This window comes from Gigantopelta aegis, chromosome 10, assembly GCF_016097555.1.
Source record: "Gigantopelta aegis isolate Gae_Host chromosome 10, Gae_host_genome, whole genome shotgun sequence".
Taxonomy (NCBI): Eukaryota; Metazoa; Mollusca; class Gastropoda; order Neomphalida; family Peltospiridae; genus Gigantopelta; species Gigantopelta aegis.
The window spans coordinates 28,792,036-28,808,826 of NC_054708.1; the positions used below are offsets into that span (position 1 = coordinate 28,792,036).

The window sequence follows — 16,791 nt, forward strand, 5'->3', positions numbered from 1 at the left end:
TTACGACAGCCAGCTTGTTTAAAAATGGGTTGTTTGCTTCAATCTTTATGAAACCCCAATCATTTGCTGATCCTTAGCCCCGGAATACCTTTTGCAGAACCCGCAATCAGTCTCTTAAGTGCTTTAATATGTGTACGCAGCGTCTTAAACCTCATTGAGGTATTCCAGAAAGCTGCCAATAGATGGCAGTCAGTCTCCAAGTGCTTTAAATTATAGTTTAATATGTGTACCTAGTGTCTTATACCTCATTGAGGTATTCCAGAAAGCTGCCAATGGATGGCAAATCAACATACTCCCTGTCTTCTGGTGATTTACTTGGTTCAACAATTGACATGTGTTGATCAAGTTCCACCTCTGGTGAAGATATCTCCATGGGTTTAGTACAGCTACCACTGGCAACAGCACAGGATGGAACTGGCACCGGCACCACCTGAAATTTCTGTTCATTATGCAAGGATGGATGGGATATTTCACTGCATCCATTTGATGATGCCTGTTGGTTTTCATTAGTAGATAGAGAGATTGGTGCACTGCAGCTGGGTTTAAGAGTATATTTTGGCAAACCATTAGGTGATTCATTGTAAGGAGTTGGATGTGCCAAAACCATTCGGTTTTCATCGGGATTTGGAAACATTTGATGACTCTGTGATGGGTAGTTACAGGTAATTGGGTTTGTGTTATAAATATGTTGATATGATTGCCTTGTTCCTAAGGGCGATGGAGGGGGAGATGGAGGCATTGTTTGGACATTTATGTTTGTGTACATGTACAGTTGAGCACTTGGCAAGAATGAAATGTTAGCCTGGACACACTGGAAAGGTTGATTACTGTAGTTTGGTGGCAACCACTGTGGGATAGGTCCTCCATATTGTGGATGCTGCTGGATTGAAAAACCTTGATAGTAGCCAGGGTTGAATGAATGATTCTCTGAAGGATGTCTGCAGGTGGGCATGGAGTGCCACATATTTGAGTATCCTGGCATTGAACCGATTGTCTGGGGAATGAATGTGCCTCTTTCAGCTTGAACGTCATATGCCTGTGGTGCATTTCTGCCAGGAGAAATTTCCCACAATGCCATTCCAGGATGAGGACAGTGCTGCTCCAGCTGCTGACGTCGTTTGAACTCTTGGAATTGCAGCTGTTTCTCCCGTTGAGAGATCTTGTGGGCCACATGACTAGAAGGAAGGATTGGAGAGTGTCTGTCCGTGAGAGTGTGCCAGCTTGAAGGACAAGGCATAAGCATTTGACAAGGCAAGGACAAAGCCAGATCATCCTGTTCTGCATTGAACTGGGGTTGTGGATCACAGTGTCTCTTGGAAACATGCTCCTCCGCCCCATCTGCTGCTGTTTCACGGATGTTCTTCCAAGGAGTTTTGTAGTGGCCAAACTGTATCATGGACATCAGATCATTCACAGCATAACGTTGTCTTAGCACTATTTCTTGCTGAATGTATGTGCTGTCTTCTTCTCTGAAAGGAATGAATACTGATGCTGTAACAAAACAGAATTATTGATGTAATCACAAGTTAATATTTAAGTTTTGAACATCCCAATGTTTTGGAGGTAGCACCCCTGTAACGTGAATTACCAATGTAAAACACCATTTGTTTATGTATTATTATAATGAGTGTTTTAAAAATATACTTTTTAGAACTTTTTATTAATATATGTCGGCTACATTGATGTCCATTTTTAAAGCATTAATTTTATAGGCCAGAAGTGCCATTGTTGATCTGAACTGTACCTGACGGGACAGTGGGAAAATACTATGGAAAACTTCTTGCAGTTCTTGCTGATGACCTTTCCTCGACTCTGCAGCCACACCCACGTACCCTTCAGACTTTGGATCCGATAATATATGGTTTGTATCTCAGAACTTCCCATCACTGAATAAAGAAAATTATTCAAAGTACACAAGAGGAAAGATTGGAAAGGGATGTTTGTTTAAAAAGACTAGTCGACGTTTTTTAACATTCATCTATTTGGTGTCTTAACATGTGGTTTGCTTCGAATTATTTGTCTAGATGGTGTGAGGGGGAGCCTGTTGCTTTCACAATGGGTACTTGTACTCCTGAATAGCAAGGGGCGGGATGTAGCCCAGTGGTGAAGCGTTCGCTTGATGCGTGGTCGGTCTAGGATCGATCCCGGTCGGTGGACCCATTGGGCTGTTTCTCGTTCCATTCAGTGCTCCACAACTGGTGTAGCAAAGGCCGTGGTATGTACTATCCTGTCTGTGGGATGGTGCATATAAAAGATCCCTTGCTGTTAATCGAAAAGAGTAGTCCATGAAGTGGCGACAGCGGGTTTCCTCTGTCAATATCTGTGTGATAATACTAATGAGAATAAATGTTATTTTCAAGATTCGGGCATTTTTGTTTAATTCGGACAAAAACTCGGCCTGCCTCCCTACAAAAATGTGAGCCAATACGTATATGGTGTCAAGAATGGTGTATTTGTGACATACCAGGCACGGCGGAAGCAAGTAGATATTGGGGTGGCGACGGGGACTGACTGAGATCGAGGGTGCAAATCAAAATTTCTAGGGGGTTCGGGGATATGCTCCCTCGTAAAATTTTGAAAACTAGATATCCTGAAATGCAATTTCCTGCATTCTACAATTAAAAGTCATATCTGCCTTAAGATTTACTACCAATAATATTTTTGATTCAGGCCTGCCGTGCCTGCATGGTCTAGTGTCAGAAAGGAAACCTGCAAACGATGAACAATTACTACAGTAATGTATTTGTTTCTAAGAAGCTAAAATGTTTTGTCAGTCTCAACGGATTTCTTTTAAATTAAAAACATTTCTTGACCGTTATTCACTGTCTACGTTTTCCAATGTAAACAGGTATTCTTTCAGTCGACTTCATTTAGTAATGACAGACTTGGTGATAAATATGTTTGTAACTTACGAGCTCTGTGGCATGCTAGGCACGTGGCAACATCGTCTATGTGTATGAGAGAGTAGAACGAACGTCCAGCTAGATCATCGCTGTCGTAACCCAATATATATGAAGCTCTTAAAAAATAAAAAAGGTACTAGCAAGGTTTCTGGCAGAAGGTAAAACGGGTATGGCGCCATACCCAAATTTGTTTGCAGATTTAAAAAAAAAAAAATTTTTTAAGTTAACCTTTTGACAAAATTAATCACTCTTATCATTACTGTATGATTTTCTTATCCCTAACCCTAAACTTGACCCATTTTCTTTCTTGGAGAACTCCCCCCTCCCCCCCATACACCCTGTTGACTGGTTGCATTCAATTCCATAGCGCCATACCAAAATATTTCTTTCTGGCAGAAACACTGGATAGCATAATTTTCTGGACGAAAATTACGCATACGTAAATATCAACAAAACAAAAGCATTCACATAATTTAATTGAATAAGTCTACACTCAAATAAATGAGGTGGGTTTGTTTTTTTTTTTTTTACGTTACTTCGATATTTGAACGAACATAGTTTTAATATAATCTATAAAATCTATTTGAAGATATTTCTTGCCGCCCCTACTGTCAAATATGTAAAGAAGATACATTAGTAATTCCAATACACTCCAGAGATGCGTGTTGGAATAGAAAAGACTTAGTAATAGTACTAAATAATGTTTACTATCTACATTAGCAGGATGATTCCTTGACTCAATTCTGCCAACTGCTGTTGCAAGTTAATAAAGGTGTAAACTCAAGCAACTCTTACTTCGCATCAACTTCTTTAATTTTGAGATCCATGCCGTGTTTTGTCCAGAAGACATTTTGCCGAATGTCGTCTGCTAGTTCCGTGGTGTTCAGCATGAATGGATGGCAGTAGAGAAAAACGATCTGACTAGATGCCCTCTTGTTCTTCCACCCTTCTGACAAGTCCATTACCTTGCCAGAACAGTGGATTTTCTGAAACGAACATTTGTGTTAATTATATTTCTTATATTTTATTATTGTTCCAGTACTGAAATGTTGAAACATATAAGCATCAGGAAGGAAGGAAGGAAGGAAATGTTTTATTTAACGACGCACTCACCACATTTTATTTACGGTTATATGGCGTCAGACATATGGTTACGGATCACACAGATATCGAGAGAGGAAACTCACTGTTGCCACTTCGTGGGCTACTCTTTTTCGATCAGCAGCAAAGAATCTTTTATATGTAACATCCCACAGACAGGACAGTACATACCACGGCCTTTGTTACACCAGATGTGGAGCACTGGCTGGAACGAGAAATAGCCCAATGGGTCCACCGACGGGGATCGATCCTAGACCGACCGCGCATCAAGCGAACGCTTTCCCACTGGGCTACGTCCATCCCTTATAGGCATCAGTCACAGTAGAGAATTTGTTATACTGGGAATAACTATAAATGATAGATAATATTGATAACTTAGTTTGGGGTATGTTCTTTTTTTTAGACAAACTATAAAATCGAAGAAGCTTTTTTCAGGAACATTCTACATAGGACGTTTTATAAATGTCTGTATCATTTTAAAACAGGCAGTTATAGGGGATGGTCTCCTCTTCAGTCTGGGGTTGATGTTTTCTAGGCAGTAGATTACAATTACTGGCTTTTTCGAATGTTTAAATATTTTTCTCTGTTTAAACAAGGGCAAAAAAAAATATTGTTTTCAAATGGGGTACTGTGCACACTCCCCCCTCAGACTCTTAGTAACGATATTTGAAGGGGGGGGGGGCACATTACCTAGTTACATTTAAATCTGACTGACCCACAGTACACGGTCTAGTGGGGGGAAGGGGGAGGTGGCACAAGCCAGATTTTAAGAACCTTTATTTATATAGAGTGGGACAAAAACATTGCATCCACCCCTACCGCCCTCGGTTCCTACGGGTCTGACCTGCACCCCCGGTTTGTACAGGCATGTTAGGGCCGTTAATTAGGCCCTTATTTTCAGTACCAGGTAACCTGCTGATGTTCCACTGAAGCACTTCATACGACTGATGAAGGACACGGCCTTGCACAGTTCCATCCCGTCGGCCTTTTCACCGCAACTTGTTTCCTGCAAATAAACATTAGTATCGTTAATTACCCGTGTTTCTGTTGCTTTTGTTATTATGTTTGGGTTGTTGCTGTTTTTGAGGCGGTTGGGGGGGGGGGGGGGGGGGGGTCTTGTTTTGAAGGGGGTGTTTGTTTGTTTGTTTGTTTGTTTCCTTGGTTTCGTATGACGGTGGATTTGTTTGGGTTTTCTGAAGGATGTTGGTTTTTGGTTTGGGGGTTGTTGTTTTTTTTGGCGGGGGGTGTATCACCAAATTGCTTCTTGCAAATAAGCATTTAGAACCAGTATCAAAACCAGTGAAGAATCGTTTCTGGTCCCATACCACCCACCTTCTTTTACATTGTCTTTTACAGGTTATAGGACTAAAAATGTATTGTTCTGCTGGTCATTTTGACGAGAATATCAAAATATTGAACAATTTAGGGGTTGTTGTTTTATTTACATAAAATGTTATGTAAAAAAAAAAAAATTTCACTCATTTCGGTGTGTATGTATTTATTATAAAATGGATACTAGCCCTTTTGAAATAGCAGAGCGGGACCGGTAGGAATACAAGTCCTAGGATAAAAACAACTTAAAAATAAACCATGTATGAAAGTCCGGGTAGGACTGGTTCCTAAGCTATGGAGGTCCGATAGGACTACTGTTCCTGCGGACCTCGGTTCCCACGGACCGGCGTTCCTTTTACACCGGTAAAATTTGACATTGGCAATGAGTGATATAACCGTCCTGTGACTGAACATCTAGATGAATGAATCAATCAATCATTGAATGTTTAACGAAATACCGGCATTAAAAAAATGTATTGTCTATTGGATGTCAAACAAGGTATATACACAATGCTTGAGACTTACTATTTGGTATGCAGTAATATTGTTTTAAAAAAACAATAATAAAAAAAAGGAGTTTATGCTTAATGCAATGAAGGTTTTTGAACATGTTGATTTTATGGCAATCTTTGAGTTAGTAGAAGTTCGTCTATAGTTAGGTATTGTGTTTCGTTCGACTATTTTAATTAAATTAGTTTTATCATATGAATGTGATTGGAATTCTTTCTAAAAACAAATTAAATCCTATTTTACTATGCAAAAACATTTAACGGAATTGCTATAATTAGCCGAAAGCCCTTTCAGCGAAATATTGACAGAATTAACAAAGGTTAAGATAGCAGTCACGAACGCATTATATGGACAGCTGATGACATTCAAATCTGGATAAAATCATGTAAACTGGATTTTGTTCGTATAATATCTGCAAACTTAGAAAATTGTTATTTCCAGTCCATTGTGTTTGATTATTTTCTGGTGTTATCTATACGTAGCCCTACAACAGATGTCAAGATGTATACCTAATATCTAATTATTTAACAGAAATGAATATCATCAGATTGGATGGATAATGAGTTCTTAGCTATTGTTTGCTTCCAGACTCCGTAGTCACTATTTGTTTCTATTTGTATCAGGTTCACGAGTGCGATATCATGTGTACTGCGGGCCAGTCAGATTTAAATGTAATTAGGTCAACAAGCCGAACAAAACCAAACCCTCGTATCAGCCTTCGGTAAAAAGAAATATGTATTTCTCAGTAATGTCACTTTAATTGTCTGGTATTTTTAGGCTCGTATGAACTGGAAGTTAGGAGAAATGTTTGCAGTGGCGTAGCGAGGGAGGAGGGCTACGGGGGCAATTACACACACACACACACACACACACACGCACCAATCAAACCTTTTTCTTTCTTGTTTTACTGTTAACTTTTATAAAATCATACATGCATACATAGTGTGGGTCCCCCCTACCCAATATAAAATCCTGACTACGCCAGTGAAAGCTAGTACCCCCTTCTCCAGTTGATCACATAATTTACTCTTTATATATATATATATATATATATATATATTTTTTTTTTTATATATATATATATATATATATATATATATATATATATATATATAATAAAAAAGCTGATCATAAATTGATGTCCAAAACATTGCTATTTTGTTTTTCAGATGCTACGAAATTACTGGGAGTCGAAATACAGTTTTTTTCTCTCGTCCTAACAATTCTCCATCTTTTGTAATAATGTAATTTTGTTCTTGAAATAGACGCCAAACACATACACATGTAAACGTATGGCAGGTACAACTACCTGTTTGCAAACGTAAACTTAAGGGACTGAATTTACAAAGCCTGTGTTTTTTCAAACGCAGGTGTTTAAACACGGTAACTTGGTACATGTATGTAGTTACACGCGCGAAACCTTCGTGGTATATGTGCATGTTAAAATATATCGGAGTTATACGCGTGTAAGTCTAAAAAAGGCTTTGTAAATTTGGCCCAAGGTGTTTTGAGAAATAGTGTTTGGAACTACTTACTGTGCATTGACTGTCAGCTGATGTCGTCTGAAGTTGGTCGTTTGGCAGCGAATTTTCTAAGATGGTCTTCAGCTCGTAGTGATCATCAGGGTGCACTATTCCATACAGACACCGATGCATCAAGTCTATCTGCATTTGGGAAGAGCAGAGCATGTTTGTATAAGACGTGTTTCGAATATATAGCATATGGTTGACTCTATCCATTTTGTATTCAACACATAAGGAGAGAATAGTTGTAACCTTGATGAGTGGTATCGAACACCACTCTTAAGTACACGTACAAAGCAAATATAAAACCTTAAGTGTAAGCCCTGCACATGTGTGTCCTCGTATATATAAGCCTATTTAATGGGGCCCTGGATGCCATCACCCCCACCACACACCTACCCCTAGTCACCCGTTTTGTTTGGAAAAGTTACTTTCATTCCATAATAATATATTAAGAATACTCCATGTTAAGCACTTATCAAAACCTAAATTCTTCTCCGTATATATAAAGAAAACAAACACTTTTGCAAATCACTTGTACGGGCGTAGGAAGGTGCCAAAAAATGTGTGGGGCACACACACACGCGCGCACACACACACACACACCACACACACACACACACACACACACACACATGTGTATGTATATATATATATATATATATATATATATATATATATATATATATATATATATATACACACACACACACACACACGTGGAAATATATAAAAACCATCGCTGCTGCAATCCCCCGCTTCCTACGCCAGTGACATGGTATGTCCTTTTACTGTAGAATATATAATAAACATTTGCATTTAAATTGTTTCTTACAAAAAAAAGGACTATTTGCTTAGCAACTGGTCAGTACCTTTAAAAAAAAAAAAAAAAAATACGACCATTTTGTGACTAACACATTATGGGTATTTCGACACTTGCGGGAGGAAGAGAGCGGGGGAGGGGGTAGCTGCTGCCACACTGGCTATTCCTATCGATAAAGCAAGATATATTTCATATTCCTGTAGGGCAATTTATTACATAACATTTAGTGAAATATCTTAAAATATCAGTAAAATAAAAGTGTTATCAGTCACTCAGTGACACTATTTCACTTTTAACTCTAAAATGTGTTATCGTCACTGAAGAAAGTGTTATCAGTCACTCACTGACACTATTTCACTTTTAACTCTAAAATGTGTTATCGTCACTGAAGAAAGTGTTATCAGTCACTCACTGACACTATTTCACTTTTAACTCTAAAATGTGTTATCGTCACTGAAGAAAGTGTTATCAGTCACTCAGTGACACTATTTCACTTTTAACTCTAAAATGTGTTATCGTCACTGAAGAAAATGTTATCTTCACTGTAAGAAAGCCGGAACTGTTTTGCTGCTGGCATTTTAAAAATAAAGGTAAATTGCCAAAAATTATATAATAAATAGAAAATTTCATGTTTTTTTGGCGCGACTCGTGAGATATGGTTACAAACTTCACTTGATGAGATATAAATCATATTTGACAAAAAACATGAAATAACCTCTATAATTGTATTATTAGAAGATGCGATGATAAGCTATACCTGATTGTAGCCTAGATACTGAAGAATGTTCTCGGATACATATAGAATAGTTCCATCAGTGGTCAGGGTCAGAAGAAAACCATCCAGTACCTATTTTAAAAAAAATGAAAGTAATTAATTTAATACAAATCACCGGCCTCGGCGGTGCAGTGGTTAGATCAGATCACACTGATACCTGCTCCTACCCAGAGTAAATTTTGACTACTCAACGAGGAGGCATATGGCCACTACACCAAGTTCTGTCTTGCTAACCACTAACAACTAACCCTTAACTCACTGTTCTAGACAAAACTCGGCCCAGGGCAGCGTGCTTGAATTTTAATTGCACGCAAGGAAATACGTAAAAATAAAAATATAAATCGACTGTGAGTAAAACTGGCATTCAAACCACGTTTTCAAGATGCATTAAACTGGGTTTTTTAAATGTAGGATGTATACGTGATTCAAATTTGTTTTTTGTTTTTTTATTCATATAAATTTAGAATACCGGTAGGCCTAATGATTGTTATACGGTATTGACCTTTCAAAGCAATAATTTCACCGATATTTCTGAAAATATTTAAGTTCTTATTTGAGTTTTGTTTTGCTACTTCCCCGCAATTATTAAAACAGACAACGCTTTAATATCATAGTGGTAACGAATTTATAAATTGTGTTATAACACGCAAACAGCAACACCGATAATAACTATACAAGGGAAACAACTCGATTTGTATAGAATCTTTAACTGGAAAGGTCCAAAGAAGTTAATTTTGGAAAGACTTCCGCGTTTGGAAAGATGAAAGCTTACGTTCACAGTGTCACTGTTTATTAATCGATATTTAGTTCACAAAAAGTTGTTAACATGGTATTCGCCTTCCTAATAAATACGTTGCTTCCTGGAAGTTCAAAAGTGCTATTTTACCAGTTCTACGGACAAAGGGCGCTGCCAAAAGACGACTCTGACATCACATTTGAAGAAATTCGGACAGGCCGAAAAAACGAAATCCACACGATTGCAAACGAAGTTCATTCGGAATATCAGTTCCGGAGATCCGTCTCCAACAGAACAGTGGAAGAAGATGTCCAGAGATTAAACAGCGACGACATGTTGCCTGATTTTGACACGGGACATTTTTTAATACACGAAGGACATAATTTTCCCAAAGGTAGCTTTGTGACTTGGATGGGGGCGGGGTTTACGGGCTTTGCTTTGGTGTGTGATAAAACTGAAAGTAGATTGACGGCAGAATCGGTGTTGAGACTTCTCGTTCGGTACCTACAAGAGTATGTCCGTGTGTTGAATCAACCGGCGGAGACCGGCATTCGTAGTGACCGAATTCTTCTTGTACTGAATAAATTCCTACCAAGCGGAAGTCTTCTGGTTATGAATCACCGTGTGATACGGCATTTGGAAAAGGAACTGGACAGTTTTATGAAGAATATATAAACTTAATGTATATTGTATCAAGAAAATTCTAAATAAATTGAAACGTCAAATATTTCTTGTTTATGTATTCTTAATATTGCATTTGCTGTGTAAATGTTAGGCTACCGTACATTATAAGGGGTCATCCCCAAATTACGTATTCCCAGAGGGGTGGAGGAGATCAGCGTATTACGTACGAAAAGTGTACATGGGAAGTGGGTTTGCTGACGTCCGTGTGTTATAAAATAAAGCCAGTTATGCACTAGTAGCGGATAGATTATGGAGCCCAAGCCTACAGCTGCGCCGACCCAAAATTACTGCAAGAATTAGATGTTATCCAAAACCAAGCACTAAGAACAATAGCTAAAGTTCCACGTAATACTAGCGGCCAAAGCTTAGAAGTAGAATTCAACATCATGCCACTTAAATACCGCCGCAATATTCAACATCTTAATTACCACCTAAAAATCCACTCGCTCAAGTTAGACCACCCAGTTCAGGAACTTACTCCTATAATAACTAAACCAGGACTAGAATTTAACAAAAACAAAAAACTCAATGACTCATTTGCCACTAGGGCCAGTAAACTAGAAATAGAGGTAGGAATTGATAACATACCAGTGGCTCTATATCATATCAATCAGCCTATGGAGTGCCACACTCCACACTCCATATCTAATTAAAAAAGCCACAGACGAAACACCATTTCCACCTTTTAAAAAAGTCCTGTTTGAAGCCGCAGCCAACGAAAATTACCCGGAGCACATCCATATATACACGGATGGCTAAAAACCCCCAGATAATGGTAGGGTTGGCTTCGCAATAGTAGAAGAAAAGATATCTAAACATTCAAAACTTGTTAAATATGCCAGGCTGTCAGACAACCTATCAGTCTACACAGCAGAACTGACAGCCATCTATGAGGCACTAATATGGATCAGAAATAAACGATATTCTAAAAGTGTCATCTTCTCAGATAGCCTTAGCTCAATCCAATCTCTTCAAACTAATAAATCTACTAGGCCAGACATCTTAGCAGCTATCCACAATAAACTCCACGAATTAAACAAACTTAACCTAACAGTAGTGTTTGAATGGGTCCCAGCCCATGTAGGAATAATTGGTAACGAAGTAGCCGACTATGGAGCAAAAACAGCACTCTCAATCACCAGTACGATTACTGCACTACCACTAGGAATAACAGAACTAATGTCAAAAGCAAAAAAACACTACATAAATCAATGGCAAGCAAACTGGGACCTGACAAATAATACATGGCACTACAACATCAAGCCACTAGTCAACTCAATAAGACCTAAATACAAAAACACCTTTGTGGATAAACTAATCACTAAAGTACGCCTAGGGAAATCTTCACAACTCAACAGCTGCTCATTTACCAAACTAAACCCAGAATGTGATTGTGGCACCCGGGAAGATATGAAACACTATCTCCTGGATTGCACGCTACACACCACACAAAGAAAACTAATGATAGAGTCAATAACCGAAGCCAACCATAACAAACAAATAACGCCTAACTTCCTACTAAACCCAGGTAAACATCTAAAACATAAAATCTTCAAAGCAGTTTATCTATTCGTCCAGTCCACCAAACCAAAACTATAAAATAAACCAATACAGACACTCATAACCATTCACTAGTACGCCCCTAAGAAGGAACTGCTACCAATTGGAACTCTACTCGATGCTTTCCAACCTAGGGGCCAAAGGTGAATAGGTGAAACAAGAAACAAGTACAGTATTAATATTATTCATAAGGAGTGTCCAAAACCACTCACTCGTAAGCCCTTACACAAGAGCTGCTACCAATTGGAACTCGGAAACGATGCACTCTACTGCAAGTGGCCAAAGGTGGGGAGGCAGCGAACCTCCAAATAGATTAGTGTATATATGTTATGAAATTATTATAAAATCGTGTTGGCAAATTGGCCCGGCCCACCAAACCAAAACTATAAAATAAACCGATAATAGCCAATCATAATCATTCACTAGAACGCCCTTAAGAAGGAACTGCTACCAATTGGAACTCTACTCGATGCTTTCCAACCTAAGGGTCAAAGGTGAATAGATAAAATAAGAACCAAGACAGGGGTAATAGATTATTCATAGGGTGTGTTCAAAACCACTCGCTTGTAAGCCCTTACATAAGAGCTGCTACCAATTTGGAACTCGGAAACGATGCACTCTACTGCAAGTGGCCAAAGGTGGGGAGGTAGCGAACTTCCGAATAGATTAGTGTATATACTATGTTATGAAATTATTGTAAAATAGTGTTTGGCAAATTGGCCGGCCCACCAAACCAAAACTATAAAATAAACCAATAAAAGGCACTCATAATCATTCACTAGAACGCCCTTAAGAAGGAACTGCTACCAATTGGAACTCTACTCGATGCTTTCCAATCTAAGGGTCAAAGGTGAATAGATAAAATAAGAACCAAGACAGGGGTAATAGATTATTCATAGGGATTGTTCAAAACCACTCGCTTGTAAGCCCTTACATAAGAGCTGCTACCAATTTGGAACTCGGAAACGATGCACTCTACTGCAAGCGGCCAAAGGTGGGGAGGTAGCGAACTTCTGAATAGATTAATGTAAATATACCAGGTTACTAATTTACTCTAAAAACCGAGTTTTGGCAAATTAGTACATAGCACTCCCAAATGAGATCGCAACAAAACAAGTGAATAAGGAACTAACCAGCCAACCAAAGCCAATATACCAAACAGGATAGGATCACTCATTATCAACCTCCCGTTTTACAGCTCGCCTAATGGTCCAAGCCAGCCAACACCAACCAGAATACCCACATGTATATATCGCACATGTCATGTAACCGCACCATGCACTTTATTAATGATGAATAAAACTAGCAGACGCGGTAAGTCACTTAGGGCACAGAAGGACAACTAGAAAACAGAAAATAGAAGATTGACCAAGTAAGATCAATATAGTATAAGGGCGCAAGCCCAACAAAACCATTAGTATACAATTACCGACAGATAGATATAGTTACTCATTAATCTTTTGCGGGGCCGGGAAACCAAATTAATAGTACGCTTAATACCTAGTATGCCAGAGTGGATGACTGTAATATATGTGAATATTCATATAGTATGCCAGAGTGGATGACTGTGATGTATGTGAATATTCATACTAATAAACTAACCATCTTTCTCTCCTTTCTCTCTCTCTTTCATTGACTGATAAAATATGTTAAGCACTAGGCTTTTTTAACCAATACATATACTACAAGGGCGTGCCCTTCAAATTAGATATTTAGAATAGACTAATTCCCCCCCCCCCCCCCCAGCCACTGTGTTAACCAAGCTACACAGGGGCAGGGGGGGAGGGGTGGTCATGATGACCGTTGGATACATTAGAATAGGGACGTAAGACAATAGGTACAACCTAAACACCAAACTAGGATTACACACAGACAACATGCTCACCGCAACAGCACACAGGATGCATTGACTAATGATAACAAATGCATCCGCCCCACATTTCAATGGCCCAGCACGTGCTCTAATAAGGAACCGGACAAAAGAATACCGGTTCCGAGTACACAATTGCAATGCACCCGGGGGAGGCCGAACAAAAGAATATCGGCCGCCCCTACCCAATCCCCCAAAAAAAATTGCTGCTGGGAAATGTACTTGGTGTCACTGAGGAGGAAACTGAAGACCAAACCATCACCAGCACTTCGACCACCCCGGAACAATTCGCCTTGCCTGCCAGTGTCTACACAATTGCACAAGTCTCCTCTGGGTTGTCATGCCACGACCAGAAGAGGTCAGGTCCTTATCAGGACCCTACGGACAACCTAGGGAGACAACCAGCATCATGAAGGTCGATAAATAACGAGCTACTCTCGAATCACTAACGAGCTACACTCGACTCCAAACCTATACTAGCTCAAACAATTACCTTTCGACCGACCGTTCAAAATTGCGCCAAAATTACTCAACAAACTGCGCACTATTTCTCTTTGGCTTTAAAATCGCTCCACTCAAAATTCCATAGCACCACCACCACCCCCACCCGCCTGCTACCGATTCAATCGGACTGCTGGTGCTCCCTTGCACCTGCCAGTGCAGACGGTCCCTCCTCCCCCCCCCCCCCCTTTTCCTGTCTTGGACAAAAGGGCCGGCCAAGGCCGGCTCTTGTGCCCACGACAGGCGTGCGCTACAACAGCTTGCTCTGAATGTGCACGTAAAACCCTTTTGACTTGACTTGACTTGACTTGCACTAGTAGCCTGAGTACTCTGACTGTAAGAGGGCGGGACGTAGCCCAGTGGTAAAGCGTTCGCTTGATGCGCGGTCGGTCTAGGATTGATCACCGTCGGTGGACCCATTGGGCTATTTCTCGTTCCAGCCAGTGCTCCACAACTGGTGTAACAAAGGTATGTACTATCCTGTCTGTGGGATGGTCATATAAAAGATCCCTTGCTGCTAATCGAAAAGAGTAGCCCATGAAGTGGCGACAGCGGGTTTTATCTCAATATCTGTGTGTGGTCCTTAACCATGTATATGACGCCATATAACCGTAAATAAAATGTGTTGAGCGTGTCGTTAAATAAAACATTCCCTTCCTTCCATGACTGTAAGAGAGCTAGACGGACATTTGGATGGTTATTAGCCCTAGCTCTTGAGTACTCGGGGCTAGCACTCTAGAAGATAAGACGTAAATCCCAATCAAATGTCAAGTTTGTTTTAAAAGATTTAAATGAGCTTAACTTCTGGGGTGGGGGTGTGTGTTTATTGTCCTAAAAATTTTTGTGTAAAATGTTTGCAGTCTAAGCTCCAAATTATATCCAATGTGATTTTGAAGGCTTGATTAGGCACATCTTCATAAATCAAGGCTAATATTCGTTCCTCGTATTCAGCCTTGATACATGTAGTCAAGATTACTGATATCCACTACTAGCGCCCTCTATTGGAAGAAAATTTGTAACACCGATTATGTCCCTTACACGATGACATCGCTGACCAATCACAGCATCGGTAACATGTGACAATCTTGAAAGCAATATCAAAAATTAACCGCCGGACGCTGACGCTGCCCTCTTTGTTTACAATAACAAGGGAATCTATAAGGAGCGTTGCGATTCGTTGCAATCAGATCTCATCGCATCCAATGAAATTTAAGCATTTTTTGGCACGATTTCTTGACGACATGTATCAAGGCTGAATACGAGGAACGAATATTAGCCTTGATTTATGAAGATGGATTAGGCATGGCTTTTGGACTGGTATGGATATTCAACGATATTTAATGCACATTATTGCTTAATATCAACAAGTATATTGGTATATTTAATTAATAAAACGGCTATTATATAACGGGCGTAGCCATTTTGCTCCATTCCACTGAATCCGCCGTCTTGACAAGTCGCGAACCGGTAGTTACCGACTTATGTAATACTTAACGCGTCGCATCAGGTCTTGGAACATAATATATAAATATAAAATAGATAAATAATTTAAAAATAAATATGAAATGTAGTTTTACAGAGACAGAAATATTCGGTCTACGGTATAGTTCAGAAAATTACATACCGGGGCTAAAAAAAAAGAAAAAATACACTTTGGAGAATATAACCTTTTATATGAAATTAGGCCGAGAACTTAAATTAATATTTTAAAAAGTATATAAACTATAGTAAGGACAAAAGGTGCAAGTTAGGATAGAAAGTACATAGGACAAGAGTACATAATAATTATCGTTTTATGACAACCATTGTCACATGCAAAACATGTCAGTATTAAAGGAGGGGGCAGTTATTAATTCGACTTTCAGTTGAGTGTGGGCAATGTATATAGGCCTATACATGCTATTAATAGTCTAGGAAATTAGTGTATAATTAAAGAAATGTTCTGTTGTTTTCCTTCATAATAATAATAATTATATGCATAAAGGTATATTCGTCCATCTGCCTCTGACAATATTATTTCATACTGAATTAACCCGATTGTATTGTCAATTTTCATAACTAGACGAGGAAGGCAAACAGACGTTTGTCTAGTTGTTTGTCGTTCTAATTGCCATGTTTGCTTTTTGGCCGGTGGATGAGATAAGGTAGATAGGGAACATAATTTTGTGATTTGTAAACGTTTCGGAATGACAATTGGCCGCCACGCCGAACGCGTCGTAGAGGGAGAGAGGTCCGCGCTTCATGTCGCGTGGCTCGTTACCCGGATACGGAAGTGTTAAATGGATCTTAACATTGTTCAAACCTTGATCGATCGATGAGCAAATGAGGCAAAGCCGTTAAAAGCAATTAAGACCCCCCGATTGCAGTTTCATTGTTGACTCTTCTCGGGACTCGTTCAGAACGTCAAGACGCCATTGTATCGCTTGGAACTTAAAACTGTGTAACGTTACAAACCGCCGGAATTTAGCATCAA

General features: G+C 39.3%; 2 protein-coding genes across 2 annotated transcripts in view; one reads left to right on the plus strand and one right to left on the minus strand.

Moving 5' to 3' along the window:
* Positions 1-41: 41 nt before the first annotated feature.
* Positions 42-16,791, minus strand: part of LOC121383574 (aryl hydrocarbon receptor-like) — a 28,322-nt gene continuing 11,572 nt past the window's right edge. Inside the window, exons 4-10 of the mRNA XM_041513662.1 lie at positions 8,950-9,039; positions 7,382-7,510; positions 4,909-5,010; positions 3,699-3,889; positions 2,913-3,019; positions 1,745-1,886; positions 42-1,469 (exon numbers count right to left, since the gene is read on the minus strand). Of these exons, the coding sequence (XP_041369596.1) occupies positions 239-1,469; positions 1,745-1,886; positions 2,913-3,019; positions 3,699-3,889; positions 4,909-5,010; positions 7,382-7,510; positions 8,950-9,039 (1,992 nt within the window). The 3' untranslated portion in view covers positions 42-238. The remainder of the gene's footprint in view (positions 1,470-1,744; positions 1,887-2,912; positions 3,020-3,698; positions 3,890-4,908; positions 5,011-7,381; positions 7,511-8,949; positions 9,040-16,791) is intronic.
* On the plus strand, positions 9,695-10,428 carry LOC121383265 (AP-5 complex subunit sigma-1-like). The gene has a single exon (XM_041513177.1). The coding sequence runs from the start codon at positions 9,794-9,796 to the stop codon at positions 10,376-10,378; it is 585 nt and encodes a 194-aa protein (XP_041369111.1). The 5' UTR covers positions 9,695-9,793; the 3' UTR covers positions 10,379-10,428.